Genomic DNA, 24,808 nt, shown 5'->3' on the forward strand with positions numbered 1-24,808 from the left:
GTGATTATTTTGTAGTGAATTGTGTTTTAGAAAGGGGGGGCTTTTTAATTGCCTATCAAAAATAATGTAAAAAAAAAAATGTTTTTACAACATATGAAATCTCTACAACATATAACTGATGTTACACAACAGAGTTGGCACTGGAATTCATTCAAGTATGAAATACAACTAAAAAAGCCAAGAAAATGAGTTCAACCAACTTCATTAAAGCAAACATGAATTACTGTACATCAGACTTGATCAAACACACACACACACACACACACACACTCACACACACACACACACACACACACAGACAGACACACACACTTTTCTTCACCTAGACTCTGGAATAATCTTGTGGACATTAGCCAGTGGGCAGGGAGTATGTTTACACATGAAAGCATCTCATTGTACATAATGACATATTGATTATTGTGCAGTTGTATAGTCGGCCTACATGAGTTTTTTTCTCTACTGACCACCTCCAGGGAGCAGCTGTGCTGTATCATAATTTGCACTTTCACATTCGCTGAAAAATTATTTTCTTGACAGAACTACTGTAAGTACGCCTGAAAATGAATGTTGAAAATGTGATTACATTAAACTAGTAAGTACAAAGTACAAAGACAGCTGCACCTTCTCTTCATGTTGCCAACATCCTCCCAAAACCACAAGCAACCAAAAAGCATCCAGGCTTTTGCCACCAGTTAATCTACAGTAATCACAGGTTAACACTGGTCCAAACATTTTTGAAGCTGAAAAACAACAAACTTAAGCCAAACCAAAAAATGATCATATTTTGTCCTGACTTGTATTATTAAATTCAATCTTCATTCACTTTTTGTGAACACACACATGTGTATGACATTTATCAAGAAAAAATATTTTTATTATACACAAGTGTCCCAGTATATTATACAGAGTATTCAGTGTTAGGTCTTTCAGTTTTTGATTAATAACTCCATAACCTAATTTTTGCCCTTGAACCACTAAAGCAGGTGGCGGTGGACCAACTGACAGACATTGCCAGCAGCAACTATGACAAATAGAATATTTGCCATGTACCATGTTCAAGCTGATTATATTGACTCCAACCTTATTTGGACTATGGCTAACATCTCTCTGTGCTTCTGACTCACTCCCACAGAGGCCTCCATACTCTCCTATGACGGCAGCATGTACATGAAGGTGGTGATGCCGAACATCATGCACACTGAGGCCGAGGACGTTTCCCTGCGTTTTCGTTGCCAGCGGGCCTATGGCCTCCTAATGGCCACCACCTCTCGAGACTCAGCCGACACGCTCAGGCTGGAGTTGGACGGGGGTCGTGTCAAACTCACGGTCAACCTAGGTATCGTATGTCCCCCATCCCCCTCCCCCACCACCCACCTCCACCCATCTGCCTCCACACCTCCACCTTCACCATGAGATGGTTTACCAATGACCTCTTCTCTACTTTCACTCTCTGTCTATCTTTTTGTGCACAATCTTTTCATCAGTTAACCATCACTGTGATCTTTTATAGATTTCTACCTGTTTTAGAACATAGATAAGAGAGTTTTGATCTCTTGCATGAGTGTTAAAATGGTTTGTGCACACAGATAACCATGGACTGCTAACTTTATATGACTATTTACTGGTTAACATCTCAAATTATGATATACCATCATAACTTATTTTTTTATTTCAATGTTAAACATGTTTGGCCCATCTTTGAAACAGACAAATCATAGCCATATCCACGTTCTTTACAGAACTTTTGAGACAGTCACAGCACAATGAATACAGAATATACATTATGATGTAGAGACATTTATATGTGAGTCTCTGATAAAGTCTTTTTAAAGAACAAGTGTGCTGAGACTTTCTAAGAGGTGAAGTATGCCCACTGATCTCCAGTCCATCATTCAACTGGACATTAGAAGACTTTTCTTGTCTTTCTCAGTAACTTTTCTGTCTGACATCAAGTCATTTCTCTGTCACTTTTCTTGCTCTTCTGGGTGGTTATTTTCTTTGCTAATGATGGTGTCTTCTATGGAAGTCGATGCTTTTTTCCGTGTTTTGTTCTTATGTTTTTCCTGTCAACTCCATTTCCCATCATGCTTTGTCAAAAGATGGTATTCACCCCTTCAAAGGCCTTAAGCCTGCGGCCCGTCAGGCGAACAGCCCGAGAACAGAGCCCAGCAAAACCTACAGCTGGCTGTGACCCCAAATACTTCCAAATCGTATTATATAAATATAATGAAACAATTAGTCACATATCTCAATCTTTATCTAGCATCTATTTTGTTTCATAAAAAATCATAAGAAGTAAGCAAGCATATGTTAGATTGTTTGCCAAACCACATTACGTCAGTCCTTTACTGATTATATTAATTAATGTAAATCATACTCTAGATTTCATGTAAAATGTTTGCAGCACTAATTGGTCAGTGCTCATATGATTTCTTAGCCTCTGTTAATTTGTGTGATTCTCCATAGTATGTACATATTTACAGATCTAGCCTGTGATCTAGCTCAGTGACACATGTAGGTGTAGGCTAGTTCTCCAGATGTGATCATTGGGGTTCCTGTGCCTCTGCATGGTGCTGGTGCTGATTGGATCGTGGCTGTTTGCTCCCACTTTTCTGTTGCGGTTGACGACACATGAAACCACCAGCCACATGGTGACCAACCCTCACTGTCTTCACAGCTGTTTACAGCATTATTCTGGCCTCAGTGGGACTGTTTCACACATCAGCTATTTGTTGTCTTCCACACTAGTGTTGTACAATTTTAACTTTGAGAACTAAATTATATCAGTCTGTATTTCTTGACTTTTCAAAGATCAGTGGCTCTAAAATGGATGACTGCTACCACCTTGTTGGTGTGGAGGCTCTGGAGCCAGAGACTTTGACTTTTCTAATCTGAGTATTTGTACCTAAAATCAAACAGTGTTGGGTTGGAAAACTCATGTAACTGGTACTACAAGTGGCCATTTTACTGTAAATACTGTGCATAAACAAATCATATATTTGGACTCTGGTACTATGGGTAAAGAAAGCTCCAGAAAAGCAGCTAATGTCAACCAGCACACATTTATGTAACAAATCCATGCATTTTATTTACTGTTAAAACTTATGTTAAATTAAATGTTGTAATACTTGGAAATCAATAATATATTTCATGGTAATTTGGCATAAAGTTGAACATAAATACCAAAGGAATAAAATGGCTGCCTTCCTGCATGTGTGCGTCCCCGGAAGGGTGGACTTTTTGTTTTTGGATGTCTGCAGCAGTAACCTTGAAGGATGCAATTTCATCTGTCATTTATTCTTCCCCATCTAGACTGTATCAGGATAAACTGTAACTCCAGTAAGTTAACACTCAAGTTTCATTTTGCTCTCTATGTTGATGTTGTTTCTTTTTAAAGGAAATGTGTTTTTTAAAATGTGAGTCCTACACCGCCCCCCACCTTCTCTTTAGCCAGGCATGTGGAGGATGACTTTGCTGAGTTGGTTGGGAACCAACAGAAATAGCCTCAGGCAGTTGGAATTAGTGGTGATTTGTTTTAATTATTAGACATATCTTAACCTTTTTAAATCAACTACTTTACTGTATTATACACTGATGGGTATGTTATATATACACCATAATGCACGGTATATAGTAGACATAAAGTTAATAATAAATACATTAAAAGGTAATAATTTTAACAGTACATAATTCACTTTACACAATGGTTTTAAGAGAGTTTAGGTGTCACAAAGTGTTACTTAGGTTTATTATCAAAAGGCTACAACAAGTGAAAAAGGAGTATAACTGGTATTATTGTGCTTCGTGGATGATGTGAACACAGGTGGACAGCTCTAAGTGCATCAGTTTACACCTGGCATTAAAATACGCCTAGACACGCATCGCGAGTGACAACTTGTGATTGGATTTCACTTCACTGCTTTATATGCAAATAAACATACATCACCGGGACAAACGGACAGAAATGTTTTTCACAAAGAAAGAAAGAACTTAATGTATAACCTTGCAGGTTTAACATTAACTAATTAAAATTTTAAAAAATTGCATTTCACAAAGTTTATAAAGTTTCTCCTGACACATCAACTTTCAAAATTTCAAGATTTTTTAAGGGAGATTGGGGACTTTGTCCATGGGTGACAAAGAAGAAATCTATATTGGTTACTGTGTGTGTGTATTTTTAAAATATAAACACATTTCATGAATTTGGTGTAACTGTTGTAATCCATTTAAACAGTATTCAAACAGTCACTGAATGTCGGCATGTAAGATGCACTTTAGACACAGAGTAGCTGACAGGCTTTTACAGCAAAGTCATGACAAACTGACACTTTTTACAAGGAAATAGACAACTTTATGTATTTTATTTAATGCCGAATTAACAAGAAGGTGCAAATGATTTAGAATTTGCTGTAGCTGTGTCGCAAAGCTTGAAAAGTTTCTCTTCACTCAACAACTCTTGAAATTGTGCAGTTTTCTACAGGAGTCCGTGGTTATTACGCCTCCTATTTTAATTTTAAAAATGGGTTGCAACACAGAGTGTAGAGAGAATACACAAACATCTGCTGCAAACATTAGCAGGTAAGACAGCCCAAAGACTGTCTTATCTGCTAAGAAAAGCCACATAGAACTCAAACAGTGTGTAATCCATTCTGTTTGTTGTTGAGGCTTCTTGTTCCATAGAGGATGTTGGTTTAGTAGTACCTTCACTGTGGCCCAGGACTCAACATTGGTGTCCTGTCACCATCAACCATCACGTCCTGCACTGTTGACGTCCTTTCTGGGGATGCATCATGATAAATTAGCATTTACACTACAAAATACATGGGATCACTTGCATCCCAGACCACCTCAACAAGAGGTTTGAGTGATAAGATCACAATGCGTGTCGGTGATTGTTTACACTTAAGGGTTTTCCACTTGTGTTTGGGTCACCTACCCATGCTAATACCAGGTATAAACAGGCTCAACGAGAGAGGGATTTAAAAAATATCACTGTAATACTTTTTAGTCCCTGTAACTGAGACACTTTATTTGGATAGCCTGTTGATGGTTTTAGTTCTGTAGATGTTTGACACTGTCTGCCTCTTTGGTGGACCTCCACTGGGTAACCTGACCCCACTTTTAGTCTAACTACGGAGCAAGTATAACCTAATTCTCTCCATCTATGTTAATTGTATAGAAAAATAATTGTCAAAAAAGGTGAGTAGTACATGAAACAGTACTTCTGCTTTAAAGAACTCACATTCCATTAGATCAAAACCTCGACCACAATGTAAGAGTATGGGACAGTATTTGTTACATTCAGTAGAAAAGAGTATATAGAATAGAATGCTAAAATCCTCTACTACTACTACCACTACAGCATATGAGGATTTAAGTTTGTGTGCATGTAAGTGATAAAAGATATTTTTTTATGGAAAGCTCTCCTAACCTTATCAAAATTGCTGAAATTCACCAGTACTTAAAACAATTGTAACACAATCACACTGATGGAAACATAGTTCTGCATTGAATTAAGGCAATGTTCCACAGTTTTTTGTTTATTAATTTTTTTTAACAGCATTGGAAATTATTCCATATCAAACACTGATACAAATCAAAAGCACAAATGACAGTTTTCCCATAATTTGATATTTTTGAAACAGACTCTAAAGACAATTTTTAACTACATCATAGGGGACTGAATATCAAAAATATGCAAGACAGCTTTAAATTGTAAGAATTTGATATCCCATATGTGTAATTTTACATAGTGTGTAGTGTCTCAGTTGCATAGGATTTGTTTAGGCTTTCACAAAAAAATTAATTGCTTTTACTCATAATGAGGCTATGGAGATCTTTGTCTTTTCATCTATCACTTGCTTGTAAATAAATATATAATAAATAATTACAGATCAAGAGGTTTAAACTCCCAGTGAAAGATGATGCAGCCTCATGAATCACTAGCAAAAGAGTTGGTAGGACAGTTCATTTTGTAATATGCTCTCAGACATAGGGGGAACAAGAGTATGCAGAGTGCTGAGAAACAGCCTGTGCTCCTTCAGCCTTCAGTGCATTGGAAGAATCTTTTGTAAGATACAATCAGTGGTGGAAGTAGCTAATTACAAACACTCAAATGACTGTAATTAAATATTTTTTTGGTGTACTTGTACTTTCACGAGTATTATTCCAAGTCTGTAATTTTACTCGTACTTAAGTATGCATTACACCATGTAATCTACTTAGTTACTTAAAAAGTAATAAATACATTAAATATTATTTAATTATTTGAATTTATTAAATTACTAATAAAGAGACAATTTTAATTAATATCTAAACCTTTCACCTGCATTTTTGTAGCCAATAAGGCTATCTGATCCCAAATGTGCCAATTAAAACTGTCAAAAAACACAAAACTCTTCAGCCCAGATTGGAAGTGGTGATCATGACCACTGAGCAGAGCAGCACATGAGCTGGGAGTAATTTGGACTGAACAATTATGTCAAAGATGTCTGTACTGAGATGCATACTGAAGTGAATTTGCTAACCAGCTAGCCTGGCCCGTCCTGTCTCGTAATACCACTTTGTACCCCGAGAAGCGATAGTCTGATAGCCCTCTTAGTTTCAGCTTGGAGATGTTCTCTACTTCTCTAATGAGTAAACAAAATAAACTCACAAAAAGTCAGGAAAAGTTCAAATTCAACATAAACAAAATAAAACTCACCAAAACAGTCTTAATTTGTCTTCCCACAACATAGCTGCTGTAAATCACCTCCAAACTGTATTCCCCATCTTCAAAATGACCACCGCTGGTCTCAGAGGCTGTGTTTGGTCTCAGTTCATTGTCTCATTGGAGGCTGCTGAGCTTGGTTGAGCAGAGCCCCATTGCCCGCAGTGACTCCCTCCATAACCCAAGGTCTTGGTCCAGCAGGCTCCAGTCAGCTCATAACCTAACGTAACCTAACCTAACCTAACCTGACCTCATATAAGAATTCATAGATAATGTGTCTGATTATGTGATGGATAAAAAAGATTAGGGATAGGTTACAAACAGGCTAATGCCATTGTATAATGTAAATTATATTGTATATTATATTCAAAAGGAGAAGTGGGAAGGAAGAAGTGAAAGGAAATTATTTCTATAAGCCTATGATGAGTAAAAGCCAATTCTCTGTTCAAACTATTTAATAGTCTGCAGTTCTGCAGCATATACTGTAGATCAGGTGTATTCTATGAGAATTACAGATGTCAGAAGTATTTTGTATTTTATTTTCTGTGTATTTTACTGACTAAACCAAACCTTTGTTTCCCAAAGGTATAAGTTTGAAAACTAAAGCCATTTTTAAGCTACTAAGCTGCTTGTAGAATTTTTGCCAATGATACCAGGCTGACTGGTGGGAAAACAAAGGTTTGGTTTAAGCTTCAGGATGTCTTTAACTTTGTGATTGACCATTGTTCTCAGGCAAGGGACCAGAGACCCTGTATGCCGGGCAAAAGCTCAATGATAATGAATGGCATACAGTGCGTGTGGTGCGTCGCGGCAAAGCCTACAAGCTAATGGTTGACGATGATGTAGCTGAAGGTACTTACCTGCATCAACTCAGCTCATGCTTGAAGAAATGTCATTAGTGTTGCCTTGTCAGTGGTTTTACACCATGCTGTGGTGTGTTGCCATAGAGATTGACAGTATTATTCTGCTACAAAGAAAGCCTGTAGATATGTAGCGACAGTTTGCATCCATCTAATACTGTTAATGTAATTTTCTCCTTAAATCAGCCCTTTTGTGTTAGTGTCAGACAGTGTTCTCTTTTCTTTTCGTTTTTTGTCTTTCTTTTCAACCCATCCCCTCCACCCTCCCCATCTTCAGGCCAAATGGTGGGTGACCACACGCGTCTGGAGTTCCACAACATCGAAACAGGCATCATGACAGAGCGTCGATTTGTTTCCAGCATCCCGTCCAGCTTCATTGGTCATCTGCAGAGCCTCAGGTACTCGGAACACTTACCTTTATTTTACTTTTAAATGTGACGAGGAAACCAATCCACAGAGACTTAGAACCCGAATTCTGTGACTCTACAGGATTCTTTTGCCTCTTTTAGGTAGTTATTTTTGGTTTTACAGCACATTTACTGTTTGGTTCAGTCTCAGTGCTCTGTCTGTCTACAGGGAATAAATTCTGATAATAATGTCTGCCTCAAATAAAAAAAAATCAATTACTCCTGCTTTATTTTCTCATGAAGCAAACTATGCGTTAAGCAGAGATTTATTTAACTAAGGGCCCCCTTTATCCAATCTTCCCTTTCAATTATCCTTGGCTGACATCTCTTTTTTCAAGACTTTGGAGAACAAGTACGATTTTTACGACAGTCGTTTCAAATGCCTGTTCCTTTCCTCTCCTCAGATTTAACGGTATGCTCTACATCGACCTGTGCAAGAATGGTGACATTGATTATTGCGAGCTCAATGCACGCTTTGGGGTTCGTTCCATTATCGCCGACCCTGTCACCTTCAAATCCAAGAGCAGCTATCTGAGCCTGGCCACTCTGCAGGCCTACGCATCCATGCACCTCTTCTTCCAGTTCAAGACCACCTCCCCAGATGGCTTTATACTCTTCAACTCTGGAGATGGCAATGATTTTATTGCTGTAGAACTGGTTAAAGGGTAAGTTTTATTGTGAATGGATGCTTGTTAACTCTTTACACATTGAAACTTTGGAGGTTTGGTAGTAACTTGATCATTTTGTTATTTGTTTACCAACTTACAAAATATCAAATTACAATGTCAAACCAATGTGACAATGTAAAAAGTGTTACTCATAGTGATGCATTATCTCAGAATCTGCAGCTTTACAGAGCTTGTTGGTGAGTCTTAGCTCATTGTTTAGCTCAACTGTACTGTTTTGGTTTAATCTCACTGCTTTCATAACATTGTGCCTGCCATAGCAGTCAGCTTTTTTCAGTGAAAAAGCTCTAAAACCCCACTGTGCACTACCTGCTTGGAATACAATAGCAGACAGACACAGTTACTACCAAAAACAGGGCTAATACTTGAGACCATCTTGCCACGGGATCACGCCAGCTGTGACACCTGTTAACATGTTGACGTTTCAAACCACAAGTACACAGTAGTCATTCCTATATAAAGCTGTGTTCAAAAATAAACAGGCGAGTTTTACAAGATCTATAAATGACAAAGAATTTCAGAGGATTCTACCTGCAATCATCAAAATCACTCACCTTTAGGTTCAGGCTGCCTGTTTGTGAACATTAAAAAAAAAAAGATTTCTTAAAAGATTCTGTCTCTTGCAGATACATCCACTATGTTTTTGACCTTGGAAATGGGCCCAACCTCATCAAAGGCAAAAGTGAAAGGGCACTGAATGACAACCAGTGGCACAATGTGGCCATCACCCGAGACAACAGCAACATCCACACACTGAAAGTAGATGCTACAGCTACTACTCAGAGTATCAATGGGGCAAAGAACCTGGACCTGAAAGGTATGCAGAGGACATGATAGTGTGTGCTTGTATCTCCTTGTGTGTCCAGTTTTTATCAAGCTATATTGGATTAGGTTGTACTTAAAACTTTTTTTTGTTTTGCAGTCAAATGTGTCCATTTGACTGCATCAGTGATGCATTATTTTTCTCGAATTTGTCTTACATTTAACCACAGTTTAAAGAAACTTATGGTCAAAGCTCTCTTCTTTGCATGTACCATCTACATCTTCATATAAAAACAGCAGACAGCGAGGTAGGTGGGACACTCACCTAGCTTAAGGACGGTCCCCAAGCTGGAGATGGTGCTGGAGATGTAGATAGGTAATGATGTTAATGATGTGAAGATAAATGCGAGCATATCCCTTTGCGATACCTTTAGGAGACTTTTTTAAATAAATCCATAATGATATTTTCTTTTGTGTGTGTTGAAAGCAGAGTTCTTGTTGTTGATAGCATAATTGTTCGCCGTCCACTTTGGTTGCATCTGTAGACCTGTCAGATTTTAATCAGGATTTTTAATTAACTGCAACAAACCCAAGCATCTGTGCTTTAATTGTCCGCTGTTCCATTAGCCATCTTGCCTCCTTCTCATATAGGTTGGGAGTTGCACATGATCAGAACTTTAAAATGAGAGCTCTTTAATGCTTGCATTTCTATTTGCCACACCACACTGTTGATTCTGTTGCTGTTGACCAGTTGTTGTTGTTGGGTGGACATGACAGGAGAGGGCAAAGGGGCAGTACGGAGAAAGAAAGCACCACAGCCAAAGTGGCAAATAGGCATAACATTTTTCCAAAGGGCATCACGGCCAGACAGATTCCACCTGTGAAATTCCTGCTCTGCTTCTGACGAATTCAAACTGGTACCAATTTAACACTGGTGGGCACTGTGTTGGAATGCCAAACCACTTTGCTCTTCATTTCTTGCAGTACTTAAGGGTTAGCAATGGTGAAAAAGTCACCATGTAGTGGCATGATGTTACCATGTCCCAACACATCACAAACATGGTTAAGGGGTGTGGTGTTTCTGTTGTGTACTGATTAAATACCTAAACATTGACTTGACCCACTATAATGAAGCTGGCACAGATCTGTAAGACTGTGACACATAAAGTATTTATGACAGCATACTAAGATTTGATCCTCCTGTACTCCTCGTCCTACAGTTTCTCTGTTCTCTCCACCTCAGGTGATCTGTTCATTGCGGGACTGGGTCCAGGCATGTATGGCAATCTGCCTAAACTGGTGGCTTCCAGAGAAGGCTTCCAGGGCTGTCTGGCGTCGGTGGACCTAAATGGTCGTCTACCGGATCTCCTCAGCGACGCCTTGTTTCGCAGCGGGCAGATTGAGCGTGGATGCGAAGGTACACCGTCCCTCAAATCCGAGCCTGACTACTACAACACAAACTTCAACTCCAACTCCAGCTCCAGCAGCCCTTTTTTCCTGCTCAATGCAAACAGTAGCTCTACAGCCCTGCATTCATACAGAAGCCCCTTTACCCTATTAACTTTACTTGTTGCATCACTTACCCACTGCTAAGAGTCAGGCCAAATATCTCACACCTCCTCACCTACACCACTATATGTTATTGGCCACATTGGTCGACTGACAGTGCCGTCACAATCACCTTCAGTGCAGTGACATAAAATACTGCCAGGTGCTCCATTTTTGATCTCTTATACTTTTGTTAAGTTTTTTTTTTCTCAAATTTCTGTGAATGCCTTAAACATAATAATCATATAAGGAGGTACTAAATAGCTCCTGCTGAGTGTCTGGTTCAGGTGTGTTGATACAAAGACATTTGTATTCATTTGATTGTACAGAGATAGATTCACTTTCAGGTCAAAGTTTTGCCCAATGGTGAACTTCAAAATCTTTAACATATCTAAATGACCGTTCACTAAGCCCCATCCCTTTACAGTAGTTATGTTACTATGCTTGTCAAGCTTTCAAGTCAAGTCATTTTTTAAAGAAAGGATCCTTGACTTCAGACAGAAGTTAACAAAAGCAGCTTTGCAATTTCACATGGCAACTGTTGATTTAAACACAATGATTTTATTAGCTTCAGCTAGCTAACTAACATTAACTCTGTGAGTTCTTGAAAACTTGGTCTTAGAATTTGCTTTCATGGCGGAGTACATTGGGACATGTTTCCTGTGTGTTGCAATGCAAAAAAAAAAACCCACTTAGGCTGATGCTATCCAATCACTGGATGATTAAATCTGCCTCATGACCAGCTTATGATTGATGATGCATTTGAAATATAGGATTGTTCATGTATTACTGGGTAGCTTATTAGTCCTGTATTGGAGGGCAGTATTACATGGTATAAAAAGGTGCAAGTCTTTGTTACATAACACCATTCATGAACATGTGACAAATTAAACCTTTGAATCTTTGATGTTTACTGTAGAAATACATTATAAGTTACTTGTATTTTTTAAGTATTTTCAGGCAAAAAGATTCACTTTTACATGATAAAATGCTTTGAGGACTAACATATAAGTATGGCTAAGTCATCTCAGGTAAACTTCACCAATTCCATGACAAAGCAAGACAGCCATGCAGTGTATGTATGAATCCTGAATGGCACTTTTTTTCCACATAACCTTTTAAACCCACATACAAGTAGTTAGATAACAATATGCTAACACGATGTCTACACGGCGTGAAGCAGCTTCAGTGTCAGGATGCGTTCATATTGAGTAGGGATGTAACGATATACCGAATTTCATGATATCACGATAAAAAAATGCTGCAATACCATCGTGGGACTGTGACGATCTCTACCAACCTATCGCATAGTTATTTTGCTCGTAAACTTCATGGTGCTAACAAGGGAAATCAATATGAATGCATTCTCCAGCGTCTCCCTTGTCATTGCGCAAATATACTGCTCAAGAAGACAGACTCGTTCTCATAAGACCCGCTACTCCACCTGATTTGTTGACTTAGTTTGTTTTGTTCTCAATGCTTGACGCTCCAGTAATGTCTTTTTCAGTAGTCTTTGAGCTATAACAACATTGTGACCTCTTCACTAATTTTCCAGAGCTGTAAGAGTGTCACTAGGCTCTTTAGGTGGAGCAAGCAGGCCAGCTGTCTGCCAGGCTGTCCTGTCACTGCTCCGCCACCCGTCCTGTCTGCTTTACCTAACAAGCCCAAAGACACTGCAGCTGCGACAGTCAGGTGGTGTGTTAACCAGCAGGGAAACTACGGCACACAATGCACTGCATCAGCTGCAGCATGGCTGTTTGTTTTTACAAAGCAACTGAGAGAAAAACTCAACTCCATTAACACCCAACAACCACTGAACATACAGTTCAGAAATAATAACGTGTCAGTGATGCTACGTCTACTGGAGGGAACAAGAGGGAGGGAGATCAGTGGGACCTACGGTCGAGTGCCTGTTCTCAGCTTTCCTCCCGTAATTGTTCAATCAGCTATGATATTTGTATCTGTATCCATACTCAGAATGGACAGGACTTAAACCAGAAATGGGTGGGACTAGCCTGAAGTTGTTTATTTAAGCATGAAATGAATCTGGATGATCAGAAGTTGCTATAATCATTATTCATTATTTTTTTATAAACTTGAATGAATAAACATCAGTCGGCAACCCAATGAGGATTTTCTTTCATCGTGAGTACTGATATTGACACATCTTGCTCAGGTGATCAGGTTTAGCGTTTAAATTGGTAACCTATAAACCTCACTTTCACTGCAATTTTGTCTGCTACCGGGCACACAATCTCCCAGGAAAATAAAGGCTGACAGGTGATTCATCCAGTGTGTGTGCGTTAGTGTGTGTTAAATACACTTTGGATCACATTTACACAAGTTAAGCAAGAGCAAACACGAGCTGTATTGCAGCCTGTACAGACAGTTAATTATAAAAGAAGCCTAACTTTTCTGTCAGACACGCTGAGATAACAGAGTGAAATACGCTGCTGAAACGCCTTAATTAAAGCCTAAACCTTTGGCCCAGGAAGTGATGCTAGGTTACCACTCTAGGTAGCCCAGCATAGTTATGGTTGTTAAGCAATGATTGGAATATCACTTTTTGGGGTAGGGGTTTAGCAAACGGTCTATTGCAGGGAGAATACAAAGAAAACCTGTGTCTATGAATTCAGATGTTTTACACCTGGCCATGACATAATAGCAGCAGTGGAAATCTGTATCAGGCAATACCCACACTTTAGACTCCAACCTGCTTCAGGTTTTAATTTGTTTATAGTTGGTTTACAATCATTCATGCACATAGCTACATCAGAATGGGCTGTTGAAACATTTTGCATGAGCAAGCAAATGTCACTGTGGACAAAATGTTTCCATCTTCTTGTGCAAGTCGCGCATTCTTTCGTGGTTGTTTTTGTCATCCTTTAAGGTTCTGGGCCAGCTTCCACAACCTGTTATTGTTTGCATGGAAATCATTTTCTGTACAGCTGTTGTTTTCTTATGCTTGCCATATCATTCAGTTGGACATTGAGTGTACTGTATGTTGTTTTTTTACATTAACTTACAGAGTCCCATGTTAGACAAATAAATGTGCTAGTCAATGTTTCATTGGAATCAAACAGAACATAACATTATGTGTACTGTATGTCCTCCTTGCTGTGACAATCTTATTGATAACAATGTGATTCACTGTACTGAATGTACTGCAAGAAAGGAATGGTTTATTAATTAATTTTTCAAAATAAAATCTCATCAAGTTTGTTGGTCTTGTCCATGGCATTCTAATGTCTCATTTTTATGTGTGCTTTTATGGTTTATTTTCCTTCTTTCTTTTGCCAATGTATCATAATCAGTTAGTCATTTAAACTGTATGACCATGTGCTGTCTACATTTCATTATAAGCTTTCATTACATTAAATGGATTTTTGTTTCTTCAGAGAATGAATCCTTATCAAAGCCCATTAATTATTAGGTGCGGAAATACATTGTACCACCACTAGATGGTGATACTACACTAATGGCAAACACAACAGTATTAGCAGGACAAACATGAATAAGCTTTTCACAGTTGTTCGGCTCAATCACCAGATATAGAAGGAGTTGCTACTGCAGGATATTACTGCACTGTAAGTCAGTTTAATTTCCAAAACTCCATCCCCTTCTCCAACTCTTCATAAGTTCACTTGGTCCTGAACAGCTCCTTTAACAGAGCAGCTTGCATCAATTTACCAGGTAAGTCTCCACTTGACACATTTATCTGATTTTAGATAAGTTGATGTAGACTGGCAGTCACTGTGCTTCTGTAAAAATGTATGTACCATAATCTGCAAGCATATATGTTAGAGAACAATTAATTTCTTGTTTTCAAAATTCACATGAAAAAATGCCTTACTCAGGTATCAATACAATGATCTAGACATGTGGTGGACCAAAGTGAAACAATAAACATCGATAACACTTAATTTTACAGGTCTAGAAATTTCACGGTAAGTATGTGGTAATTACCAAGTAACATATTTGAACTTTCTTTGAAATTATTCCTCAGTTACCACAATATATGCCTCAAAGTTTATTGAAAATAACCCCATCGTGGTTTAATAATGATATTCTGCTATTTTTCAATAAGCAGTTAATAAATAGGTGGTCATTCCTTCAATACATTTCCAGGAAACTTCAAACTGGTTTCTGCTTAACTTCTGCTGATCGTCATTTACATTTTCACCAATATCTAGAATTTCAGTAGCTCAGTCCAACTTTGGAACAATTTTCATTGTGGAAGTCAGTTTTGTGTGTGTTGGGGGGGGGGGGGGGAGCCTGATTGTTGTTTGCTACTCGGTGAGAATGTAAATGGTTAATATTATAAACTCATTTATTAACTGTTTGTCGGAAAATAGCAGAATATTTTTCTTGAATAATATTGGGGTTATTTCAAAAAGAATGAGGTAATTATTGTGGTTTAAATATGTGGCTTGGTAATTACCACCTACTTACCATGAAATTGCCAGACCTGTAAAATTAAGTCTTACCAATACATCTTGATAGTATCAAAGACTTAATACCCTCAGGCTTACAGGACTGCTGTTAAAAATTTTGTTCATCACAGACACAGCAGTGTCAATTCCAGAATCGAAAAGGTTATCAAAATGTGGAAAGTATTAAAATGTCAACATACTTATTGTTCAATAATGCAGCATGATGTAAGTCTTCACTGTCACATTTTAAACTATATGGCTAAATACACTGCTTCTGTCTCAATCCTCTCATATGACCCCATCAAGCCCACAAGAGAAAAACAGTTTAAGAGTTTTTCAGTAGAGATGTAAAGCTGAATCACATGACGGAAACATCTCAAAATTAAGAATTGTCATCTAACCTAGACACAAACTAAAAATGCAACACATATCCTTGTATTTACCACGTAGTATTGAGTTCACTAAGAATGGTTTGGATTTGTGTGGCACTCAAAGTAAGTGTACTTGTGACTTAAGCGTCATATTAATAACTGTATTGTCAGGCCCACAATCAGACATATTTATGAGATCTCGTAAAATCATCACTGAGACATATTTTTCATGTATGCAAGCCATATGCATGAGAAATGTGGCGGGCATCAGTGATATTCAGGTCAGAAAGGGAAAATTAAGTTATGACGGGATCACCTTGACAAAATCACTGCATGAATACAACATACTGTATTCTTCTTTCACTTTTGTGCTACATTTTTTCAAATTCTCATAACTAGACAAATAGATGATGTGATATTAAGATTTGTAATAAAAGTTCAACATATTATTGTACATACAATACAATACAACCCTTGATTTATACACTGGTAAAGCCTGCTCTCTCACTCTATTGCTTTTTCCTGTGTGAAGGCCCATTGTTGTACACACTGTACAGTAAATGACAACAAGGTGCTAGGAGGAAAAGAAAGTGTCATTGGACAAGACAAAAGACACGCATACTTGGAAAACAAAATATGGATAATCCCAACAACTGTAGTGGTTAAAAGGTGGATATTCCATGAAACCAAAATTATTTGCATGGTTTAACACCAGCAGCAGAAGCGAGAAAATCTGTTTTTGGAGGAGGATGGAACAACCTAGCCAGAGAATTTAACACATTCATCAATTTTTGTAATTTCATGCTAAGGCTAGGCCTCTGGTGAGTTTGCACAGTACTGAGCCCAGATCTGTGTGTGTCCATGTGTGTTTGTTTGGATGTGCTTGTGGTTGTGGGGATGGCTGGACTTCCACAGGTCCCAGCACCACATGTCAGGAGGACTCCTGTGCCAACATGGGCATCTGTATTCAGCAGTGGGAAAACTACACCTGCGACTGCTCTATGACCTCCTACACTGGGACACAGTGCAATGACCGTGAGTACTGATCTCAGTTATACATATCTGTTGTCACACTTTTCACAGAGGGTGGACAAAGTCATCTTGGTGTAAAGCACAATTCCTAAACACCTCCTTTGTGCCATCAGAGAGTGCTCAGAATGGTGATGAAAGTGATAGTAAAGATATGATCAAATGTTGTTCCTCAACTGTCACACAAACATGCATGGATGTTGTGTATTTTAAACATTTGTACTGACCACAGCACAACCACATTACAAACATTTTGCATAAGAAAAGTTCACGGCACATACTCTTTTGTAGCCTGTACAGCCGTACACCTACAGTCTCATGCACAGTTAAAATGCAAGACATTGAGCACTATTAGGCAAATTAACAACATCAGGAAATGAATCTTAAAGGTCCAGTGTGTAGTATTTAAGAGGACTTAGTTTTTTTCCTTAATCAGTTCAATAAACACAAACAAAAAGAAGAACATTCGCACAAAAAGAGAACAAAAGCAGGACAAAGGTAAACATGGGTAAGTGCTGTGTTGGATCAAAGTTGTACATTTGCTCATATGGTTCCAAATGAACAGTGACATCACACACAATTACTTGCACATTACAGAGGACTTGGACCTGAGTATGTACACATTTGTAAGCTGAGCAAAAATAGTGTTAAAAACTTACTGTGACTAATGACAGCCTGGTGATTTAAATACATAGACACAGTGTACCACTAGGGGGCAGAGCAGCATCAACATCTCATGTCAGAGAGAGCACATGAGGGCACAGAGGAACTACAACACACACACACACACACACACACACACACACACACACACACACACACACACACATGCACCTACGCACCCAATTACGCTTGCTTGTGTGTTTGTACAAACACTATAACAATAACTATATCACACTTAGATACAGGGATGAAATGTAACTCAGTGCAATTGTTTAAGTACTGTACTTGTGCTGCCTGGCATCAGTCGTCTAAAATGTTTGACTTTTGCTTTTGGTCCATGGCTATTACTAATGAAACCCTCATTTGTGCTGCAATATACGAGGATAAATCACAACGCAGGTGCTATCAATATACTGTAAGTTGATTTGAGATCTATAGATCACAGGTGCATAATTACAGTAACTCTTTATATAAATGTTTATTTTTTCTTTGAAATATTGCATTTCTACTAATAGATCCAGTACACATGAAAGCTTTGGGGAGTTTGGATGAAATTACTGCAATCAGGTTATGAAATTCTATTTAGAGATCAAGTACCTCCCATTCAGTGTCACACAGCACAGTCACACAGTCACACAGTCACGTTCTCCAGCTCATATGCAGACACACACAGACACACACACACACACAGACACAGACACACACACACACACACAGACAGGTTCATTTATATCTTCCTTGAAACAGGCATCTGTCTGTCTGTTGACACAGGGCGGCATCATTGCCTTGACCCAGTGTGTCTCGGCCCTCCAGTAAACTGTCATCCAGGGATATGTGATTAACTATACACATGAATGTCTCATTAGCAGGACCATTACCTGGTCAATGATCTCCCTTCAAATGAATGCATGATATTTAGAGAGGCTGGGGAAAAGACAGCCTGTTCAACAGTCAGCAAAATAAAACATGTCATCATACACACTTTGTATTTTCTTTTTAATCATTTTGTTTAGTTTAGAGTTTAGTGGTTGTTGTATAACTTGTGATTATAATTATGAATAAGTTGTTATTAATAACTATTCTTTTATAATTACAGTTTCTTCTATGCACAACATCTAACAGAGGCATATTTGTTTTTAAGAATCAAAACAGTTATTCTCTTCAGTGTCATCTGACAGTTGATAGATGACAGTATTTATTACTGTCTCGTGAAAACCGTACATTTCAAAATTCAACCATTTTCATGTTTTCATTAACTTAAACCCAAGCTGCAAAGTCCGAGGCTAAAAATATAAGCATATGTATATTGCACCTTTGCACCCCTGACGGAGCTAGAGCTCATATCAATAGTTGGTTAATCACGGCCCTTATGATGAGACTGACAAAAGATGAGGTGGTGCAATAAGGGAGTAAACGACTTCCTTTGACAGAACGGCAGCCACTGAAAAATGTGTATGAATACGACAAAAGAAATTCAACAGGGTGCCTCAGCTGTGAGTGTTGTGGATCCCAGCCATGTGGGACTGGTCTGGAGTCGTTATTTTTTGTTGGGAATGGACGATCCATCATGGGTATACACAGGATAAGAGGAATTGTCCTCTTAAGATATATGGTCCAATCGATTGAAAGTGATTGAATGTCTTCTATTTATTTCCATCGCCCTTATAGTCCTCTCTGTCAGTGCAGCAGTGTGTAGTTTATCTAACTGCATACACACATGTATTTTTTTGTGCTAGTCAAGGTATTTTCTTATACCATTCATATCTTCCTGATGCTCCAGGGATCAGAATCAACAGCTCTTCTGTCGCAAGGTCACTCCTCCAACTACAAATTTCTACCTCAACTAGGAGTGCAACTTTTCATCAAAATGTGACAACTAAATATTTGAGGAAGAGCATATCTTAAAGACATCAAGGTAATGTCAGCTACAGGCAGTGTATAAACGATTAAAAACGTTTTTCTTAATAAGAAAGGTTTAAGCCACTTCAGCCTGGTTAGTAGCTGGTTCATACCTACAATAACCTGATTTTTTGCTTTAAGTTCAAAGGCAGTATGACTTAAAGTTGTTTTAAGTCATACTGCCATCCACACCCGCTCCTCTTTCTCTGGCCACTCTTTGCTTTCCACAGCCATAACAGAAGGTTTCCCTGAGCTTTGGCGAGTGTTGCGAGGCAGAGCCTTGACAGATGGTATCTTCAATGCATGGGTTGCTGTTAAATGAAATGTGTTAGGACAAGGTGGGGCAGGTACTCTTGTTAATTGTCCAGTGTCCTGAACCAAGACACTGTTTAAAGTAACAGTAAAGAGAGGTGCAAAATAGCGTTCCTCAGACTGTAGCAATCTATAGCACTTGACCCATAAAGCAGTATGCAATATCTAGTAAAAATAAAATCAGTGTCAATGTTTATGATCCAACAGCACTGCTGACAGGATTTGTTTAATCAGGGAAGTCTACAAGATTATCCTTCAAAAGGTAAAGAGGTGTGACCACTTGCCAGTCAGAATGCTTTAAGCTAAATAATAACCTTGGTTTATAACTCATCTTATCAATAGTACCATAGTTCCTAGTCTGGATGTGGGCTTGAGTTTAGGACAGCAAGAATAAGCTGGTGGTGAAGTAGAATAACAGAGCAGAGGTCATTTTATTGTTTAATGTGCAGAGGGAATGAAGGGTGAAATGAGAAGGAGCAGGGAAATGAGAGAGAAGAGGGACGGGTGAAAAAGTGATGGTGAAGCTGGGTTGGTCCCTGTCTTATCTAACCACCCAGAAAACATTGATGATTTTGGACCTGGAGTTTGTTTCGTCTTAAACTCTAATCATAATACAGTTGCAAGTTTTTATCAAAGCTGTTATAAGGATCTGTAATTTTTGTTGATTCTGGTGGCCCCATGGACAAAAGTTGTATGAGCACCACTGCCTGCTGTGGTAAAGGTCTTCATCTGGCTCGAGCGTGCATTTGTTTTGAAAGTGAATGAAGGAAAGACTGAATGTATTTCATGCATACTCAGACAACATCCTGGCACTGTCTAAGGGAATCGGAGCCGAGACGTACAAATGTGTGTTCCACTACTTATTAAAGACTTATTCAGCCTCATTCTAGCTTTCCAATTGCCTTGTGTCAATGAATTCCTGAGTCTAGATTGCTTCAGCGTGGTTGAATCCTTGGGTTATGATCATGCTGACTCAGCATTCACACTATTGTTCTGCTTGCTCTTAATTACTATTTACTATAATAATAAAACTTTAAAGTTAAAATGGGCCAGCATTGTTCTGCTTGAGTGTGTCCGACACATCCTCATACCCTAATGACTGAAAATGTCAGTTACCAGTGGATATATATCACTTTTCCCAAAACATTACCGAGTACTCACAAGGTTACCTGACCTTCATTGTACGCTTGGAGTTTATTTGGGTTTACTGTAGGCAAGAAAACTACTTGGTTAGGTTTTGGAAAACATTCTAGTTTGGGTTAAAATAACTGATACTTATGTAACTTCAGTTTCATACAAATGCTACGTACGTACATTATATACATAACTTAAGTTATGGTATTAATGTGATATAACGATGAATGAAAGTCCTGTGTTTGTTAAGCCCAACCATCCATCCTGACCTCCCTATGCAGACTTGGCTCTTTATACTACTTCACCTGACTTCCTCCTTTGCTGCCATAATAATTACTACAGCCACTAGAGGCCACTGCCTAACAAGAAACGTCAATACGGGTTGTAATAAGCTGCTTTCGCAGATGACATAAAATGGTTGTTAGTTCCTTTACTGATAAACTGATATACTGATATACAGTGTTGGGGAAGTTACTTTTAAAAAGTAGTGTTTGCTCATTACTCGTTACTTCTTAAAAAAGTAATCCCTTACTTTACTTAGTTACTCTCTATGGAAAGTAACTTTTTTACGTTACTCGTTACTTTTACGTTACTTTTATGGTGCTCGACTTTGGGCAGAACCCCATCTCATTTCCTTAATGTGTATAGGCCTACATAAAGTTTAACTATGGAGGACATAACAGGTATTTCTTTTGTGCTCTTTATTATGAAAAATGCCACAGAGCACTTGACAAGAAAAACAAGAATACAAACAATAATACCAGCCTCGATGCATCTTATGGGCATGTAAGTGAACACAAAACACATAACTCTTACATTAAACAGGCTATGATGAACGAAGCGACAAGTTTGTCCAACTCTTGTTTAGATACCTGTTTGAAATGAAGTTTTAGCTGCTTATGTGGCCTTGGACTCGACATATCATCATTTCCCCGGGGATCTTGAGCTACAAGCTTCATGTTTTGCTTTCAAATGCTTGGTCTGGTTGGCTGTTGAGTTTACAGCAGTGGACAGAAGTTTCTGGCCAGGGCACAGTGTACACCTCACACTCAAATTCTTCCCCTTATTTTCAATCAGTTTCGAAATAATGGGAATAACTCCATCCCTCAAAAGTCACTGTTGGTTGTTGTGGTTGCTCTGCCGCGCTTGCCATGATGACTGACTGCTCTCTGCATGCTATTGCTAGTACCAGCCTCAGAGCCCGCGACTATTGCGCAAGCGTGCAGCTGAGGCAGTGTCGCTGTCAAATCTGTCCCTGGGAAAAGTAACGTTGTGCCCAACTGAAAAAGGAACTACGTTTTGTTGCCATATTTTAAGTAGTAACGCGTTACACTACTTTTTACCCGAAAAGTAGTTACGTTACTGTAACGCGTTACACCCAACACTGCTGATATACTTTGGCAAAGTACACATACAGGCTCACACAGAACACACAACAAAGTTTTGTTTTTGCCCATGATCACAAATGAATTGGCAAACAGCTGATATAACATGCTGTCAGCAACATTTGTCATTTTCAGCACACCCTCTTACCTAAACAACTGAGTCAGTCACTCACTGTTCCCAAAACAACATGACATTGGCACTTCAAATTCTAGGTTTAGGAAAACGTTATAGTTTGGGTTAAAGGTGCATTTTGTAAGATCTGGACACAATTTGGTTTAAAATATTCAAAAAAAGAACAAACCCTATCAACAGAGTGTGAAGAGGTAACAATTCTGAAGTCATGTGCAGGATGCTTATGTATTATATTGCACAGCTATCGACTGCTAAGCAGCCCAGATGGGCCGTTACAATGGGCAGAATCAGATTCAGAATCAGAAATACTTTATTGATCCCCGAGGGGAAATTGTTTGTGTTACAGCTGCTCCCATCCAAAAGTATCCAGAAAAATAAAAACTATATATAAGCACAAATAATAAAAATAGAATAAAATAGATTAAAATAAAAAAAGAAATATACATTCTACTAGAAGTCTCTACCAGTGTAATAAATAATGATAATGTTGAAATATGGGTTATTGCACATTATTTGTCGTAATTATTGCACATTAGAGAGCAACAAAGCGTCCAGAGTCCTCCTATTGACTCAGAGTGTCTGACACTCAGAGCGAGGAGTTTAACAGTTTGTTGGCCACAGGCAGGAATGATTTCCTGTGGCGCTCTGTGGTGCATGTTGGTGGGATCAGTCTGGTACTGAATGTACTCCTGTGGCTGACCACCACGTCATGGAGTGGATGGGAGCCATTGTCCAAGATGACATGCAACTTGGACAGCATCCTCCTCTCTGACACCACCATCAGAGAGTCCAGCTCCACCCCCTCAACGTCACTGGCCTTGCGGATCAGTCTGTTCAGTCTTTTGGCGTCGGCTACCCTCAGCCTGCTGCCCCAGCACACAACAGCATAGAGCAGGCCTATTCAATTAGCAGCCCGTGGGCCACATGTGGCCTACAACCCCTGAGTGGCCCAGCCTGTGGTCCAGCCCGCCTGAATTGAATTGAAGAGATGCAGAGGGCAACTTGTTTCGCAAGACGTTTCAAATGTTTTAGACCGTAAATGCAACACTCCGCGTAGCCTAGCAACAGTCTCCCCACAATGCAGCATGTTGTTATGAAGCACGACTAGCAGTGCTGTCAGAAGTAGTGCCAAGATACCCAGTCTAAAACATGTCCTTTTCAACTCTGAAACGTAAAATTGACAATGAAAATCGCCGATTTAACCCTGTCTGGACTGACAAATACTTGATCATTTTACCATCAAGTTCAAACGCCAAACCTATGTGTTTAATTTGCCATGAGTGCGTTGGGGTACTCAGAGATTACAATGTCCGGAGGCACCACATCGAGAAACACCAGACTCTCCGGACAAACTTCCCAGAGGGATCTCAGGACAGAGCGGTGAAAGTGCAGAGTTTGACTGCATCTTACAAACGGAGCTGTACTACGATGGTGCGGACATGCACAGCTCAAGAGAGAGCTACAGCTGCTTCCCTCTGTGATTCGTGGATTTTGGTTAAGAAGAAAAGGCCATTTACTGACTCTGAAACTGTGAAAGATTGTATGCTGGCCATCATGGATGAAGTGATAAATGATGACAAAATGAAAACGAGTGTGATATCTACTACTGAAAATGTACCCGTCAGACACGTCAAACATTCACAGGGTTGAAATTCTAGCTACAGATGCATTTGAAACGCTGTTGAATGAAGTGAAGAAAGCCGATGTCACGTCTATAGCAGTAGATGAGTCCACGGACAGAACTGATGCTGCACAATTGTGCTTACTGTATACGTCCATTTTTATGACGGCAAATGCTTCCGAGAGGAACTGCTTGGCTTACTGCCATTAGAAGAACACACAACTAGTGAGGTAGTCTTTGAGAAGACTTCAACTTTTTTCAAGAAAATGACCTGGATATGGAGCGTGTGTCCATGCTTGTGAAAGATGGGGCTCCATCCATGGCAGGTAAAATAAGTGGAGTGGCAGCACGTTGGTCCGCTGTTGCACCCTAGATAACATCCTTACACTGCATCGTGCATCAGACAGTGTTGTGTGTGAAACTTAGGGGGGAGCTTAAAACAATGGACAGTGTGATGGCTACAATTAATTTTATTCGTTCCACATCAAACCTCCAACATCGCCTATTCCGCAAGCTGTCTGCTGAGCACCACGACCTGCTTTTGCATAATGACGTCAGGTGGCTGTCCAAAGGTAAAGCACTGGAGCGTTTCTGTGATCTCAGAGAGGACATTATAACTTTCCTCCACAGCAGCAAGCAAAAAGGCGGAAGCACACTTGAAACACATACTGGACGACAACTTCATGGCCGATGTCTGCTGTCTGTGTGACATATTCAAACACCTGAAACCAAACTGGACCTTTTCGCGACAGACTTGAGCACCGGCAGAATGCTGCATTTTCCGACGCTATGCCAAAGCATCTCATCCCTGCCACATATCACGGATGTGATGACAGATTTCATTGCGAGGTTGAAA

At 39.2% G+C, this 24,808-nt stretch overlaps 1 protein-coding gene across 8 annotated transcripts in view; it reads left to right on the plus strand.

Annotated features, from left to right (window-relative positions):
- nrxn3a (neurexin 3a) overlaps nucleotides 1–24,808 on the plus strand; it is a 194,704-nt gene that overhangs the window by 112,999 nt on the left and 56,897 nt on the right. For all 8 annotated transcript variants that reach the window (XR_014624704.1, XR_014624705.1, XM_084381018.1 and 5 more), the window contains exons 11-18: nucleotides 1,133–1,336; nucleotides 3,313–3,339; nucleotides 7,442–7,561; nucleotides 7,847–7,967; nucleotides 8,381–8,641; nucleotides 9,289–9,479; nucleotides 10,668–10,841; nucleotides 16,692–16,811. Coding sequence is in view for 6 of the 8 variants with exons in the window: in XM_084381018.1 (XP_084237144.1) it covers nucleotides 1,133–1,336; nucleotides 3,313–3,339; nucleotides 7,442–7,561; nucleotides 7,847–7,967; nucleotides 8,381–8,641; nucleotides 9,289–9,479; nucleotides 10,668–10,841; nucleotides 16,692–16,811 (1,218 nt within the window). In the remaining 2 variants the exon portion in view is untranslated. The remainder of the gene's footprint in view (nucleotides 1–1,132; nucleotides 1,337–3,312; nucleotides 3,340–7,441; nucleotides 7,562–7,846; nucleotides 7,968–8,380; nucleotides 8,642–9,288; nucleotides 9,480–10,667; nucleotides 10,842–16,691; nucleotides 16,812–24,808) is intronic.

Source organism: Pagrus pagrus (genome assembly GCF_965226575.1).
Source record: "Pagrus pagrus genome assembly, chromosome: 18".
Taxonomy (NCBI): domain Eukaryota; kingdom Metazoa; phylum Chordata; class Actinopteri; order Spariformes; family Sparidae; genus Pagrus; species Pagrus pagrus.